The following is a 17,956-nucleotide window of genomic DNA, read 5'->3' as shown; positions in this document are numbered from 1 at the left end:
CTCAAAAGTCAAGTGTTCTGTTCCTCCAGTCATAGGTTGAAGCATACATCTCATTCTCTTTTCCAAAAACCTGCTAAATATGTCAGCATGTTCTTAAGGAACAAATTCCCTAAAACCCTACAGCAGTTAGCCTTCTTAACCAGGGTCATCCACATACACAACAATGGATAGTACTGAAAAAGCAAGCCAATAATTTTTGTCTACAACATAGGTCTTTGAAAGCCAACAGTACTTAGCCATCTATTTGCCTGTCCTACAAGATCTTTCTCATTTAGCAGCAATGACACTTCTAACGCACTGAGGGGCTGAAGGAATGTAGCATATTAGAACAGCATGTGCTTGGATGAGCGTGTCATCATGATCTTGCAGAATGAAAATAAATGATGCGTGCAGCAGAAGTAAACACTAAGCCCTGGGTGGTGAACTGGGAAGTTTTTTTTCTTTCCCCTTTTTTCCAAATAGTTTTAAGAAGGAAAATGGTTTGCAGCGGTGGGAAACAAGTTTGGTGTATCCCAGAGAAATGCATGATCTGTAAAGCCTGTTCAGGAGTTAAGCATAGCAAGAAACCTTATGGAAATTAATGTCTAAAGAACTGAGAAGAAAGAAAATAAAACTAAATGCAATATCATTAAATATAGATGAACTCACCAAAAAGAAGTATGCTTTCTAGATCCCCCTCCACTTCCTGAAACAATGCTAGCTATTTAGCCTTCAGCTCCAAGTATGAGGACTCTCTTGCTCTGATCTGTCATCTCTGAATCTCTGATCTGCTGTGTGCCTTCGATATGCCTAAGGATTTCATTTTTCTTTCTATCTGTCCCCTATGGACACCCTTTTCCATAATGAGACACTCATGACTGCACCAAAGCTCCTTTGAAAGCAAGAAATGTAACCAAATACAGCTTTACTCAACATCAGAAAGAGTGGGGGAATACAGCCTATTTTTATGTATAAATTATTCAGAAAGCTAAATAAAATGTGCAGTCATGAATTCATGGGCTTGATCCTAATTCCTTTGAAGTCAGTGGCAAAATTCCAGCTGCCTTCAACAGTGGAAGGACTGGTGCCCATCTGGCACTGATTTCAGTACCAGAAGAGTCCCTGTTAAAGCTTGTGTAGATTTTACTGACAAACAATTTTTTCATCAAAATATGAAACTCATTGGAACTTAAGTACTTCCCAGGAACTTGCTTGTTTTAACAAGATGTCCATCAGGAAATTATTTCACAGATGATGTTTCTCAGCTAAGACAAGAAATCACCAAAGCCACAGTGGTTTAGGTGTTCAACGGGGTATTTGGACTCCTGGCTCAAAGTCCCTGTGTGGGGAAATAGCCACGGGAAACCTGAAACAACAACCAGCTTTCTGACTATGCTGAGTATCCTTCAGGCTTATTCTTGTAAACTGGAAAACCTTTGTGACTCCCCTCCTGAGTCCAGGTGTCCACCTGCAGCACGAGGGAAGAGGTTGGTGCTAGCAGAAGCGTGAGCAGCCTTACGCTGGGCAGCAACCTTGGCCAGGGACCTGTGTGAATCCAGAGGCTTTCAGAAGCAGTTCAGATGATGTCCTCATGCCTCACTGAAACCTGGCAGCTGTATGAGACCTGTATCATTACAGCCAGTTATTGCAAAGAAGGGAAGCCTGTGAAGCAGCTTTGTGCTGAATCTAGAAAGCCCTTCCCTTGTGAAAACTTTCACTGTGAGCCAGCTGTACCTAAAAACTTCAGCACAGGCTAGGAAAGACTGATTGGATTGTGGAGCAGAGCTGTTTGTACCACATGTAAACTCTAAGCAATATCTTTAAAAAGAGCCAAGTTTTATGTTTTCAGAGTTTTCAGGCAATTTTCTACCTCCTTCCTTCCTTAATGTTTCACAAGGCTTCTGGTGCTATTGCTTATTCAAGTGATCAACAATACCCATAAAATTATGAATTAACTGAAAATTGACAAGTTAAATACCACCAACTGAGGAAGTTAAATACCACCAACTAAGGGCAGGGGATGTCTTCAGAGTTAATGCATACATCAAGCCTGGGAGTCCGAAAGCAAATGGCTTCCAAATTATGATGTGTGACCCCAAGTAATTATAAGTGGGATTGTGAACCAGGAACATCATGCTTGTGTTGTTTCAGAGACCCTTCTTTCCCTGATAGCTGCATTGTCACACATGCTACCAGACATGACATTTTGCCCTTTTGCTCATACTCTCAGATTTGTTCCTGGAAATATAGTTCTTGAAAATGCTGGGTTTGGAATGATCAGGGTTGTGTGAAAGAAGCAACAATACCATGTCATTTTTTTTAAGGAAAACATTTGCTTCCAGCTTGATGAGACAAAAGATAAGGATGAAAAAAACCAAGCATATATTCACTGAAGTACTTTAGAAATTTGATAAGAAATGTGTTCTGGTGGGTATTGAGAAAAAGACCTACTCCATCGTTTCACACCATCAATGTTACTTGCAGAAAGCATGAAGTGGGATAAATCTTTGGAGCTCTTGGAAGCATTTGGAATTGCAGCACAAGAAGCACATGGGAAACCCAAAGTAATTGTTCAAGTAATGCAAGGCTTTGCCTACACTGAGCAAGCAAGGAGTCTTTGTTGCAGTGATTTACAACTTTGTGTAGAATAAGAAATCTGTGCAATCGGGGAAAATTAAGTTTTATGTGCTGCAACTGAAGATTACCTGTGGGGAATTGCATACAAATAAATGCACTGTACTCTCTATCTCTGATAGAGCAGAGATGAAGAATGAAAGCAAATGCCAAGAAAATGCTTTGGTTCAATTGCTTGTAAAAGGAACCAAGGTATTCACAATTCCAGCAGATAGATATTAGCACTAAAGGGTTGTGATAAACAGCCTTTGCTCTGTGTGTACTATATTTAGAGACATTTTTACTACATAGCGTTCTGGCTTCTACTTCCCAAATACAAGACAGAAAAGAACTCCTGGATGTGGTACAGGGCATTTGCCATAGTGTGACATCCCATGGGTCTGTACAGTTAGATTCTGTATGTATGGAGCTCCTGCTACCACTGGCTATAAAGCAGGGTTGTTGGTTGTGGTAGAGAGTTTCTGCACCAGCTCCAGGGTCACACTGCAAGTTTCTCTGGAAGCAGCCAACACCAATGGATGTCAGCTGTCTGTCACAAAACTTGTTTCTTTGGAGAGATGCATCCAGCCTTTGGGTTTACTGTTTGCCAGTTGGGGTGAAAGTATGAGTCAGGACATATTGTGCTGCTGTTTCTCCAAACCACTGGATGACTGCCTAGAGGGAGAGTTTTGAGATGTTTCTTTGAAATGGGAGATGAACTATGCATGTTTGAAATGGGCAGCTGCACCAGGATACATGAATCACTTGTGTTGTGTGACAGGGAGACTGGTCTCCTTAACTGTGCACACAGATGGAAAAAAAGGAATTGTGCTGAGAGAGACATGACTTGACAGCCTGAGTTTGTGTCTCTTGTGGTTATTACAGTGCAAACTGCTTTGAATTGCTTGCACATTTAAAGCACCTTCTTCCCACATATGCTGATGCCGGGTACAGCAGCATGGCTCTTTTTCCTCAGTGGGAGCATTAATTTGCATCCTTTTTTGTCTATGCAGTGACCAGTTATTTTAAACTATTTGTACATAATCCTGTCTTGGAGAGCTCTATACTTCCGTCATACTGCTAAAAGGTGGACAATGGATTAGGAGGGCATTATGGGGCAGGGGCTGTGGTACATGGCATATTGCACACTGCACAATAGGCACATCTCAGTTTTTTTGGAAGCCTGACCAGTAACTGAAAGCCAGTCTGTAAGATATGACAATAAGTTTCCCATGTTATATGATGATGCAATTAGGTTCACAGCCCTCCTATCCACCTTGTGGAAGAAAAATCTGACAAAGGTGAACTGTGATAAATTCCCTACATTCTGAAAATTCTTGACTGAAAATGGCAGCACTCAACCTTATACTCATGGCATGAATCACTGCCCTTCACCTCAAAGAGCTATTTATAGACCTCTTTGGACAATCCGAGATGTTAAAATATGATTGGGGGCAAGGTTGAGTTCAGAGTGAGAGGTCTCTTCATTGACTTACCAACAGCTGCAGTCAAAAGTACACTGAACTCTCTGGCTATCAAACTAGAAATGTTACTTGTTCAACTTTTTTAGTTTAATTTCTGGTTTAGGGTACAGGACGCATACCCAGCACAGTGGAATCATGCAGTGAAGCAATTAGTGCCCTTGCCTCTTGTACACCCACCTGGAGATAGATCAATGTTCTGATTTCTGTCCAAGCCTGCTCTGCCACAGGTGTCACTGCTAGATAAGAGACGTGCCATTTCTTCAGCTCCAATGAGCTTGGAGCAGATAGTTTAGGATGTTCTGGCACATGTGTCACATTACTGCAATAAAGTGCGATGATTGCCAGCATTAGTCACTTTTACGACATCCATATGCAAATGTTGTTTATGCTAGTACACTACAAGTGGAAGGAATTTGGAAAACCACTGCTCTAGGCCATGCTGTTTGAGCTCTGAGATGGCAAAAGGAATGGGCTAGCAAAAATTCTACACAGTAGGAAATCTTTCTGAAACTGCAGAGCACTGGGATTTTTTTTTCCCGTTTGTGGAATTACTCAAGCTCAAATATTTTCCTAACGCATTCCTTTCCGAAAACAGAGTGCCCTGCATTGCACTTACATTCCACAGGCAGAGAGACAAGTTGTCCCAAGGAAACTGAAATTTTGCAAGCTGTGACCACATAGTGTGATGCAGGCGCACAGAGACATTTATTCATACTTATATTATTTTTGCCATTAAATGATGAAAAGTTCCCATGATGCACCAGAATTCCATTGTAAGAAGCATTATGTAAACATAGAGAAACAAGACAGCTCTTGACCCAAAGAAAGTACAATTTAGGATGGGGAAAAGAGTCAATGTATAGTTACAGACAAAATATACAATGCAATAGTCTTATCAGGAAGATGGACAGAGGATTTTGCATAACATACATCTTCTCTTGCCATCACAGCCAAGAATAATTGTAGAGAAGAATCTGGAGGAGCAATGCTGATGCGGATGTTTGAAGCATTCATCACAACAGTGAAGAACAGAGCACTATGGAAGAAAATTGGGATTTAAAACAACTGGTAAAGTGATTGTCATAGCTGGAATTCAGTAATAAATAAAAGACAATAGGCAGAGAGAGTAATGAGTAAGCAAAGGTATGCAAATAAGGGAGAGCTGTATGGGCTCTAGAGGAGAGAAAAAGGCTCCAGAGAGAAAGAAAGGAGTAGCAGAAGATGACCACATCAGACTGCCAAGAATGAAGCACATCTGCATTTGCTAAGGATGCCAAAAAGATGTAGCCATAATCAGGGCTGCTGAGAGTTTGATCTTTGCAAATGCTCAGCAATTAGGTTGGACAAAACTGGTAGAACTGCCAGCCACATGAATGAATGAATGAAACCACTCATGAGGATGTGATTCCCACTGGCAGTGTCTTTATTACTTGCCAAAAAAGTACATTATTCCCTTTTTAACCAGTGGACAAAGAGAAACTAACACACTTAACTGTATACTGTGTACTACACTGAAAACTCGGGTATGTGCTTAGTGACAGTTCCTCTATGCAAAGGCAGACCTGCGTGTCACTGGAATGGTGCGGAGCTGCTTTACTTTGACATTAAACTCAGCTCTCAGGAGTGCTTTAGTGCCTTCAAGGACCCCTATATGACAAAACCTTGTCCTTGAGACAGAGCATGACCCTAAGCAGTAACTGGTCAGGTTTAAAGCATGACAGACCCCCAGGTGCTGTAGCTCTTCTTCCACTCCCACAGTTCATATATTGAGGGATAGTAAAACCTAGCATCCACAAATCAACATAACCCCACACATCTCTTTCCTGAGCAATGCACCTATGGAAGTGAAAGCTTTTGGCTTGGAACCAGCAAATCTAAGCACTAGACTGGAGCAAGGAGGGAAGATGCTGAAGAAATTATTTCTCAAAGGTTAGAGTCACACACCTTCCTCCTGGGCTAGGAAAAGAAAAAGAAAAGAAAAAGGATATAAGAGGAAGTCATTACTGTAAATTCCTTACTATGTTGTTGAGGCTGAAGCAGATCAGAGAAAAGGGATCAAGGCGATAACCATCAGGGAGTGCTCTCCCTCCTTCTGCATGGTTGCTGTCTTCTTGAGAAACAAAGCTGCCTCTTCCCTCAGTGCCATCCCTTTAGCTATGTGGTAAGAGAATATCTTCAGCATGAGTCTATCACTGTCTGAGTGCTCTGGTACCTCTCCTACTTTGTCCTAAGGTTTCCAGAAAAATTCTGTTACAGAAAAATTCTATTAGAGAAAGCTCTCTCATGAAATTTCCTGTCAATTTGATTTGATTGTGTCTGAACAGATCGGAAGACTTCAAAGTCAGATTTAGAGCAGGACATTCCCTCCAGCCTCACTTAAGCAAAAAACTAATATTATTAACCTGCTTTATGGAGTATCCAGTATGCTTTGTCATAAAATTATAACTTAATAAAATAATTAGATAAGTCAAGGGACAACCAGGAGGTGGAAGAGGTTGCTTGCACAATGTCGCACATTCCTCACTTCACCATTTTGGGATGATGGCTTAGAGTGCAGGGCAATGGCAGCAATTGCTGCAGGATAACTGTGGGTGGGAGTTGATGCCCTCATAGACATGTTTTTCTATAGTGTGAGATACCACATGGCCTCCTTTCCCACCTTCCCTCTTTCTGCCTTTAATGAGCATGGATGTTCAGGTGACTATGAAGTAAATGGGATGATGAAACAGATATGACTGGAAACTAAAACAACTCCAACTTCAATTAATAGTTTTCAACAGAGCGACTTCCCTGATTCATCTCAGCATGCAGATATATCTGGTAGTCCTGGAACATGGAGGGCAGAAGGAAAAAATTGTCACACATGAGGCAAAAACAGTACAATCCCTTTGGCAGGAGTCCTTGCTTTTGTCAGATTACAATAATGCCAGTATTACACTCAAAAACAATGCAGCAGGAGATAAAATAAACAATGGCTGGTCTACTTTGTAAAGGAATAAAGTAAGCACAACCAATGCAATTTCTTCTACAAGACAGACTAAACAAAAAGGAGTCAGACTTCAAGAGTCCTGTGTGTTCTAGAGAAAATCTGGAAAAGATAGAAATTCCCAAATTAATTCCAACTATCTTCACCTGTTTCTGATTTTTGTTTTTAATTTGCAGATTCTTTCTCTAGTCTTTTGATTTTGGTTTTTTCAGTGTTCAGCTCTAACACCTAACAACATGTCAGAGGATTTCAGACTTCAACATCTGGCTTTGGCACAGCTAATGACATTTCTAGGCAAAAAAAAATTGATCTGATATTTTTATTATTTGAAGCATGCATTCAGCATACACACACACTCCTAGGTCTTTTTGTGCCTAGAATACAAACAGTTTCACCATTTATGCATCAGTGACAAAAAGAAATAAAGAAAGAGGTAAAAACAATCCAACTCTACATCCTATCAGGAAACTGTTATTCTTGAAACTACTGTTCTTTAAAAATTCCAAAGGTCAAGCTCAGACACATTTGTGATTATTTATTGAGGTAGAATAAGCATAAAACCATGGAATGATTTGGGTTAGAAAGGATCTTAGAGATCATTAGTTCCAACCCCCTTGTCACAGGAGAGGTGACAGGTTCACATCTTCCTTATGTTGGCGTCCCCAGAGCTGGATGCAGCACTGCAGGTGGGGTCTCATGAGAGCAGAGTAGAGGGGCAGAATCATCTTCCTCACTCCACTGGCCATGCTGCTTTGGATGGACCCCAGGATGTGGCTGGATTTCTGGGCTTGTGATTGTGCACTGCCGTGTTATGTTGAGCTTCTTACCCACCAGCACCTCCAAGACTTCTTTTAAGGGCTGTTCTCAACCCATTCTTTATGCAATCTGTACTTTTGCTTGGGATTGCCCTGACCCAGGTACAGGATCTTGCACTTGGCCTTGTTGAACTTCCTGAGGTTTGCATGGTCCCACCTCTCAGGCCTGTCCAGGTCCCTCTGGATGCCATCCCTTCTCTCCAGTGTGTTCACCACACCACAGAGCTTGATGTCACCAGAAAACTTAGCGAGGGTGAATTTGATCCCACTCTCCATGTCATGGACAAAGGTTTTAAACAGCACTGGTCCCAATACTGACCCTTAAGGAATGCCACTCATCACTGCTCTCCACTTGGACATCAAGATGTTGACTGCCACTCTTTGAAAGTGACCACCTAGACCATTCCTTATCCACTGAGTGATTCATCTGTCCGTTCCATGTCTCTCCATCATACTTATGTAGCATGCTATCTTGTGAAAACAGTGATCAGAGGGGGTTCTAACAGGCACTCCTTGGCAGTTCCTTTTCAGTGTCACTCTCATCAGCTGTCCCTCCTGTCCCTCTGATGGAGAGCATCTTACCCACCACTGGCACAGCAAAGTTCCACCTCACAGGTCCTTTCACAGTCTGGTGATTTTAATATTGGACCCACTTTTCTTCATCACTCTCAGCATCAGTGCTGTGACAGACACACGGAAACTTTTTGCTCTTTGCTCATGGGGCTGTGGCCACCAGCAAAGGGGCAGAGAAGGCAGCCAGTTCACCAGGGGCATCTCCCAAAACCCTTCTCCATATCTATATTTGGATTTAAGATCCCCACTCAGAGTTTTAAGGCATCAGGAAAGCTCCCCAAGAAAGAAGCTAATTAAGATGTGCAACATGCACTAACAAGACACTAGGAAACAAGATGAAGAATACTAGTGTGAGAAATAATGAAATCCTTTAGGATTTTATGTTTAATTAACTGCTAGACAGTGTATCTGTTGACATATAGCTTCTTAATATACATTCATGCATTCACTCTAGGTAAGTGAGACTGAAATTTACTTCCTTTGCAAAAGGAAAAAGATCCAAGGAAGTCATCAGTGCTGAAACAATCTTTAGAAGCTGTCAAAAGTGATCAATGGCTGGAAAAGACAAAAGATCTCTTAAGTACCTTCTCTATAGAGACCATGGACTACTGATGATATGCTCTAGACCTCACTCAGAGCCCTGGGAGAGTGGGTATGCTCAGCTGGGAGTGCTAATTTCTAGTGCTTGGAAACCTGCACCATTGCTGGAGTTTGTCACTGCAATGGTTATGTGCTGTGAGGCTTCTGAGCACCACTGGCAAGTCCAACACATTTGTTGCACAGGCAGAAGTTATCTCTAAGAATGTGCTATTTACTTGGTCCTTCCAAGATCTTCACTAGGGCTTGTTTTATTAAGCAAGCAACCCTGCAACTGTAACAGAAGAGAAAAACTTTGAGGCAGAACCCAAAACTCAGTGTGGAAATAACAGAAATGAGACAGAATTGCTCCCAGGACCAGAAAACATATATTAAAGCACAAGCATGGTTCAGGTGATCTGGAGGTGAAGGGAAGAGCTGACGTGCTGAGAGCACAGGGAAGTGGCAGCAGATGCAACACACAATAGGTCAGACCCCAGTCAATTTGCACCAGGCAGAACGACAAATTTTGCAGGGAAAGTGCTGGAAGTCCTTCAGTGGAGTGTGGCTATAGACCAAAGCCTTGTTATCAGATCAATTTATATACCTAGGAACCTAATTTTTGGCATCTAGGAAGCAGCACTTCAAAAATGCCTTGTACGGTTATATAATTGATATATATATATAGCTTTGCAAGATTCATTAAATTGGCTTATTTGCAAAGGTTGTGTGCTTAAGTTGGTTGTGCTGGAAACCTTTCTTTGTTATAAATTGCTCCAGAAAGTTATTTTTACAAAACATGGTCTAGGAAATTCAGATGTTACTCATAATTAGGAGGGGTGGGCGGGAAAGATATTTTTGGATATGACAGCTGGCAAATTTCTGGTTTAACAGGCCCTGAAACAATAAGAGGTGATAACAACTCAGATCTGGTTTTGATTAATAGAAATATTGGTCATAAGATGTAAATCCGAATAATTTTGAGTTCATTCAAATGAAAATAGGCAAAAGTAAAATCAAGAGAAGACCTGTAACTAAAACTGTCAGTTCTCAAAAGGCAAATTTCCACAACCTACAGCTGTATCTAAATTTACATGCTGGCTCTCATCATGGCTCACACAGATCTCACAATTGTCTGGGCTGGAGGATGACTCAAATATGGCAGTACTCCTACCTATCTCTGTATGCAGGCTTCCCCTCTGTGGCACCCACCTGAGGTGAACTTCAGTGTAAACCTGGTGTTCCCTGACAAAGAAACCAAAAAGCAGCCCTGCTTTGACTTGTCCAGACACAGCTTGAGGGGAGTGAGTGACTCAAAAAGGTCTACAGAGCTGAGGTGCTCAGCTCGTCCAGGGGAAAACTGACATTTAAATCAAAAGGTGACAGCGCAGCTCCGTTTTGTATCCTTAAGATGGAGGAAAGTGTTAGAGAATCTGTAAGAATGATCACTTTATGAAGGGTGCTAGAAATCAACACAGAACTTAAAAGAAACCAGTCAAATTTTTAAAAAACAAATTTTCTGCCCTAAGTCATGCTAATTTACATTTTACATAGGAAATTAAGTCAAAGAGCACAAGGTTCTTTATTCATAGAAGCAAAAGGGAACATAAGAAATCAAGCTGTTATGCAGAAAATATGGACCACAAATTAATTTTTTTGTATATATATATATATATATATATATATAAGCAATATATACATAATATACAGATATATATTTATGTATTGTAATATGTTGTATATTTAATCTTCTTCTCACCTCTGACAGCTAATACTCTTAGTTTTCCCAACTTACATAATCTTTATTTGAGCTTCCACAGATTATTTTACTTTATATGCATGTAAGAGTACTTTAAATTAAAGAGTTTTATTTGTGGATTGATGTGAAAATAGAGGTCCCTCTTGTAGCCTACAACACAAATTCTGCATGTTTTAGTTTGAATGTGAAACATCAGAACTGCATTTTATACTCCATTCACACAGAAATCTGATACCAATAAGTGTCTTGGAATATTCCATAATATTCTATACAGGATAAAAACAAGTGGGACCAACTTTTTAGAAACTGTGAAGGTGCAGGAATGAAATTCTTAAAACAATATATGTATAAAACTTGAAAATGCCTATCAATAAAGCTTTTCAACACAAATTGGCTGAACATCTCTTAGAGCTTACATTTTTTGTCAGCTTTACAAAGTTCTTACTCCATTTTTATCTGACGTACAAAAGGAGAGAGAACAGAAAAAATCAATTGTGATGTTAATGAGTATAATTCTTAACTCATTAGTGTTACACCTCCTTACTACTGGGATGAATTTGCTCCTCTGAGATTTAGTAAGTCAGCTTTTCTAAAATCATCTACATTAGTTTCCATCTACCCACCTTTCAAAAGCTTCCATTTTTATTCACATTAAATGATACTTGCAAGGCTAAAATGAACCATTTTGACAGTCCTTGAAAACAGAGATTGCATGTTCTTTTTGAAAAGGGCACCAAACAAACCTTGCTACTTAATGAACATCTCATGCTTCAGGTTTTTTGGAAGGCTTTCATAAAAGATACTTTGAAAGATTCAGTGTGTTGACACCAAGACCACAAAAAAAAAAAAAAAAAAAGAAAAAAAGGAAAAAAAAAGATGAAAAAAAGATGGGTGAGACATCAAGGTTGAATTAACTACAAGAGTCTCACAGGGACCCATCTGACCTGCAGCTGAAGGGAGAAACCAAACAGACTGAGGAGAGAAAAAGCATAGACAAGAAGTTGACAGGGCAACAATTATTTGTTGAAAATAGTCCAAATAGCTACTAGAGCTAGAAACACACACGCAGACGCATCTGAGTTTTCAATAATATAACTGTGATGAGTGCCACTGGGGACACCAGAATAGTGGGAAATGGCTGATGGTAATCTGAATATAGAGAAAAAAAGGACAAAATCCTCCATCCAGACTGAAAGTGTAAATCATCTGCATTCATTTGCAAGCTAAATAAAGGCTGCCTGCCCTCAGCAAAGTACATAGTTACACAGCTAAGGACCTTCTTCTGCTGGGAGGATGGGCCTCCATGACACCTCAACATCCTCAGCTGGATCCTGGTAAATGTGTTCAGCTTTCTTAGCCCTGCATGGGTTAAGCTGTTTTAGGATGACTGCTAGATCCTGTAATACAGCACAAAACTAAAATGGATGGGCTGCTCTGCAAAGATAATTTTGGAATGAAAAATCATTGTTTTCTTTAAGAAATGCATTTGCCTTTGGATTTTATTTTATTTTCACTTCTGGTTGGACTCTTTTTAAACACTGACTTGCAAGAATTATTTTCCCTGGGAAGTCTTCTGGACTTATGCTGCAGGACACTGAAACCATCAGCTCTGCCCATTCTCCTCCTTCCTACTTTTTTCTTTCTTTTTTGACTGTGAAGAACAAGAGAAGATCCTCGTTACCCTGCTTCGCTGCTCTGTAAAAAAGAATTTTAAAGCTCCTAATATTACTTAATCACAGCTTTCAGTGCTCCTGCTGCCATAAAACATTATAACAATGGGTTGGCACTTCATCAATTGTAATTTGCTGATATTACAGTCACAGTAGCGCCCAACATAATTGCCTTGATCTACCACTGACTCATAAGGCTTCTTGATCTTGGTCAATCTTCTTTAATCTGGGGGTTTCAGGCAGAAATTTTGCTCTAACAGCTCAGATTTTTGAATTTCCAGTTCCTGCTCATCTGAGCAGGATGCGTCCCTCCCAATACTCGGCACACCATTGCCCTCAAATTCCACTTCCAGATACTTAAATCTATTAGGACACACTTTAGTCTTCATTATTCTCAATTTTACACATAGCAGCAGAACAAAACTTTCAAACAGAGATAATAACAGCAGTTATTAAGAATGATGGAGCTAGCTTGAAGACAGTAAAATAAAAGAAATTTTGTCAGGGCTTTGAATTCCTTGCAGGTCCAAAACTCCTCCTACCAAGAATGTGACTTCAAACTATACAGATTATTAACAAGATGTTTATTTCAGGACAGAAGGCACATTGAGGATCAATTTCATTATGTTGTGGGTTTTTTTTCTGTAGACAAATTAAAACAAAATTATCAGCCCAGATGAATTCTACTGAAGATGAAGGACAGCAACAAAGTAAAAAGAAACAATAGCCCCAACTCTCCCTGACAGAGAATATTGTTTGTGACTCATGCTGTAGAAGTAATCATTGTGAGCCGTGAATATTTGTTCCTTATCCATGTGTAACTTCTCTGACTTTGGGACAGAGATGATACTACAAAGGAAGGAAAAAGCCTCTCTGCAGGCATGCAAGCACCCTTGCTAAACACTTGTAAGGGATAAAGAATAAGATCCATGCCACATTACACTCATATGGCTGTACAGACAACCAAACATAATGCTGAGATAGAGACTTTCTAAAACACTGCAGGGGCAAGGTATATTTTGATGTCTGCTAGTCTTTTGTGCCTCTTTCTGCCACCACGGTCTGGTTTTAAGAGTTGTCTTTCTGGGTTTCCTTTAGAGAAGTGGTGATCCCAGTGAGGAATTTGCTAACCACCCCTCTCATGCCCATTGCAAAAGCTTTGCAAGCACCTCCAAAAGCCTTTTGTGGCTTTTGTGAGCACCTTTTTGAAGGGTATGGCAGCACATTGCCAGGATAAAGTGCTACCCCAGGGAGCCACGACAAGGATTATATCCACTGCTTGTAGCCCTGGCATGCTAAACCCTGAGGCCCTTTAAGTGACTGGCTTGTTTTCTAATGCTCTGGCTTGCATTGCAAGGGTAAGAGCTCTTGTCTGGGCCGTGGGAGCAACTGGGGACATCAGAGCCTGCCAAGCTGGAATTCACTCTATCCAGAGTGCAGGGCTTAGGATGCCATGTGAACTCCCACACACTTCAGCCAATCAAGTGACACAAATGCAAGGCTACTGTGAGAATTAAACTTTGCTTATTCTACACATGTTGCCAAGATTTTGAAAACCACTTAATGGACTTAGACAGACTTGAGGAGTGTTTTAAGATTCAAGTACTAGTTATTTAATGGATTTATTTTATAAATATCGGCACTGAGATTTCCAAAACTTCTTTGGGACTTGACCTGCTGATTCCTTTTAATTTTAATGCAAAGTACATCTGAAGCTGGCAACAGCACCATAATTGTATAACTTGAATACTTGCATGTGCTCATCTCATATTCAAAAGGCAGGCTTCATCCACGATGTGGATGAAATAGGTGGCCAATATTGTAGTCTGGAGGATCACTTCCCTTGGTTTTATAAAACACTGCATAAATATTATGGCCATGGCACCCAAGTATCTAATTTGAGTAGGCCTTTCAAGTCTCCAGATTTCAAATTTATACACATGAAATACATGTGTGTATATACACATGAATATACACATAAGTGTATACAACTGTACTTATTTTACCAACTCTGTGGGTGTGTCTGGTATGAAGGAATATATATGCAGACATTCCTACGTGTGTTCTTGGCCCCTGGTGCTGGCTACCTGGCTGTCTGCATCTTTTTAAAATCTGCAAGCCGCACTGTTCTGACTCTTCACAGTGCTACCTCCTGCACCTCCATGGCCACCCAGGAGGTGGCTAGTGTTTATGCTCCGAGAACTTCAGCAAGACATTGCACATGTTCTCTACAGACTGTTGTTCTGAGGTTATGAGCCTTTCACCCGTCAAGAGCAGTAATTATGGAGAATGGATACCTAGGAGTGGGAGAAGGAAGGATCAGGATGCTGCACAGTGCGTAGGCAGTGCCAGCCTACAGATGAAACTAGAGCTGAGAAAAGGTGGTGAGGTGCAATGGTGGCTGGCTGTGTAGAGGTCCCCAGTTCACCCCTTCTGCAGCAAAATTCAGGACAGTAACATCACACTTTCCCAGGACAGGAAAAAGAAGGGGATAAGGATGAAATCTGGGAGAAACTCGGCTTTCTCATTTAATCACAACAAATTGAACATGTCTTACACATTCAGAATAGAATAAAACTATTCATTAACTTATGTGAGGCAGCTGGTTTCCCAATAACAGCTCCTACACATTCTGGTTTTAATATTACAGTTCTTGTCAACTGTGGGAATGCAATGTATATTAATGATGGTTTATTCCAAATTGGTCATTGCCAGAGTTAATAATTAGGTAGTCAGGCACTAATTATCTCTATTTTGTCTCCAATCACTAACTAAGAAATCTGTAAGTAATTTTGGAGGCAGGCACCAGAGCCACACACAGTAAAGCAGGCTCTGTGCTGTGGGCACAAGAGATTCTTCACTACAGAGAGGCACCAGACATGTCTGGAAGCAATGTCAGGGTGATACTGCTCTGAGTACCGGGTGCACAGCGCCAGCACCTCAGAAAAACACACTTGGGAAAAACTGGTGCCTCTCTGCTCTTTGCAGCCCTGGTTCACCCACGAGGGAGGAAATCTCCTGGAAGACACTGCCTGGCACCTGGACAACAGAGCTGCACCAGCAGGGCCACCACTGCTGACTGCAGCCCTGGTCCCAAGCATCTGGCTGGAATGGCACCACCAGCAGGAGGGTAGGCAGCAGTGCTGTGCTGGTTTTACCTTGAAGGCACCTGGGGGGAGGGCACACTAGGAAGATTTTCTCCATGAGAACTTCCTCTGTGAATTGATGGGACCAGTTGGAGGCTGGTTTAGTTGTTGACAGCCTGAGAAACCAATTGGAAAAGTCGGTTCGCTCCGTGAATCACATTTGAAGCAAGTAAATCCCGGGAAAGCTCTCGTTCATTTCCATCCTCTCACAAGGTAACACCGACCCGGCCCGGGTCCCTCTCATGGGCTGGGCTCGGGAGGCTGCCGGGCCCCGTTTCCAACCGGGAGCCCCGATAACCAAAAGAAGCCGAGCCCATCGCTGAGATCCTGGCCCTTTTCCCGGTGTGTCCGTGGCTCGGGGGGCCCTGCCCTGCCCTGCCCCGGCTCGGAGCAGCCCTGGGGTGGCCGAGCCCGCCCGGCCGCCCTCACGGGCTGGGGGGAGGCAGCCGGGCCCGGTTCGGGAGAGCCCCCAGGGCTTTGTGTGCTGGGCAGGGCAGAGGGAGAACCCCCGGGCTGCGGCTGGAGCTGGGGGCGGGCAGCGCCGGGGGAAAGCCATGGACACACGGCCTTGGCACCCATTTCTCCTCTGCTTGCACTTTGCAGTTCTCGTCCTGCCCCTCCAGCGTGGCCTGGGCACCCTGAGATCCTGACACAGCTCCGGCATGGCCTGGCACAGCCCCTGAAACTTCTGTGGGAGATTTTAACTTTTCCAATGCTCAGATAAGACTTACAGACTTTCCATCTTTCTGTAGGTGAGAAGAAGAAGAACAGAAAGGATACACCAAAGTCAATGAAGAAAAAGCTAAGTTTCTAGATGGAATGAGAAGGTGCCATGAAGGTTGGCTGAAATATCTTTTTGTAAGTAATAGGGGTGGACTGTACTATGTTCCTTTAAACCATGAAAAAAAAAAAAAAGACATCGGGGTGGTGGAGTGAAGTTGTAAAGTGTTTGGAAGATCCTTTACCCAGAGGGAAAAAGAGGGGTCTCTGTTCCTGGGAATGAAGTATGAACAGAGAGAAGTGAGCTGAAGAGAACTTTTGCCTTTGAGTAGCTCATCCTTAAAAGTAATACCCCATGACTTTAATATGGCCCACAACCCAGCTCTGGAAAGGCTGTGAAGGTGGGAAGAGTTTAATGATGGCAGATCCTGAGCAGCTGTTATTCATGAAAAAAGCAGAGTCAGGAGAGAACTTGTCATTTCCTCTCTTGAAAACAGATCCCTATAGCTAAACAAGAAGAAACTCCTCTCCCTAAAGTGAACTGAAAAAGATTACTTAAGTAAAGAATTGACTGAAGTGTCTCTGTATGTTGTTAAGATGTGAAAAGGGGAAGAAGGGAGTAGTCTGAAGATCTGTTCTGGATTTATTATTATTATTTTTCTTTGTGGTGTTAATAAAGCTTTTCTTTATTCCCTTTTAAATTTTAGGCCTGCTTTGCTTTTACTCCTAATTCTATTTCACAACAAAAGGTAAATATATTAAAATTGGCAAACCCAAACTATAACATTTTTGGTGCATTAGCTGGGAAACTCAAACTAAACCAAGACAAGTGGGAAGAGGTGGAACCACAGTCTCACCATTTACTCTGAAAGAAGAATCCTGTGGAAATTATAACAGGAAAGAGCTCAGGATAAAGATGTGTCTGGCACACATGGGATGAGAGCCCTTGGGCACATGGGTGGAGGTGCCTGAGCCCCTGATGAAGCAGAGGACACCCACAGACCTCTGAAGGTCTGTGCATTCAGACCATGGCCCAACTTGCACTCTGCTGCTCTCCACCAGCCCAAAACTCACACCTCTCCTCAGATGTATGCAAGGTATCCTAACTGCAATCATCCTCCCCTATTTTCCCTGTGCACTGTGGAGATTACACCAAAGGGGAAGCCTTTAGAAGGAGTTTATGGAACATATTTTGCTGACCACTTTAAATTGAATTAGGTGTATCCCCATAGTGCCTTAGCAGACAGCAACCAAAAAATTCCCTTTTCAATAATTCTGTTTTAGTTTATCCTTCTCATATAAGAATATTTGAGATTATCCTGCCCTTGTAGGCCCAAAACCCCCACAAGATTTCAAGACCAGCATCCACCACCATGTGTTATAAACTTACCTCAACATAGAGGATAGGGAAAATGCCAATCTTGTCACCCAGCATTCCTTCTGCCCAGTTGTCATCCACCCTCCTGATGACTGTCAAAATTTCATCCTAAAATCAGAGATACACAATATACATAATCAGATATTTAAGATCAGATATTTAAGTGGAAAGATACCAATTTTTAGTTACCCATATGATAGCTTAGATAGTGAGTACACAGAAGAGGTCATAAACCAGGTAAAGTGTTTACAGAATCC

The 17,956-nt window shown here is 41.7% G+C and overlaps 1 protein-coding gene across 1 annotated transcript in view; it reads right to left on the bottom strand.

The window, feature by feature from the left end:
* Positions 1-17,956, bottom strand: part of SH3RF3 (SH3 domain containing ring finger 3) — a 242,854-nt gene that overhangs the window by 64,362 nt on the left and 160,536 nt on the right. Inside the window, exon 6 of the mRNA XM_062487937.1 lies at positions 17,712-17,807. Coding sequence (XP_062343921.1) covers positions 17,712-17,807 — 96 coding nt within the window. The remainder of the gene's footprint in view (positions 1-17,711; positions 17,808-17,956) is intronic.

The sequence above is a fragment of the Cinclus cinclus genome, chromosome 2 (genome assembly GCF_963662255.1).
Source record: "Cinclus cinclus chromosome 2, bCinCin1.1, whole genome shotgun sequence".
NCBI lineage: Eukaryota > Metazoa > Chordata > Aves > Passeriformes > Cinclidae > Cinclus > Cinclus cinclus.
The sequence above is the reverse complement of the archived record's forward strand: the minus strand, read 5'-3'. Positions and strand labels throughout refer to the sequence as shown.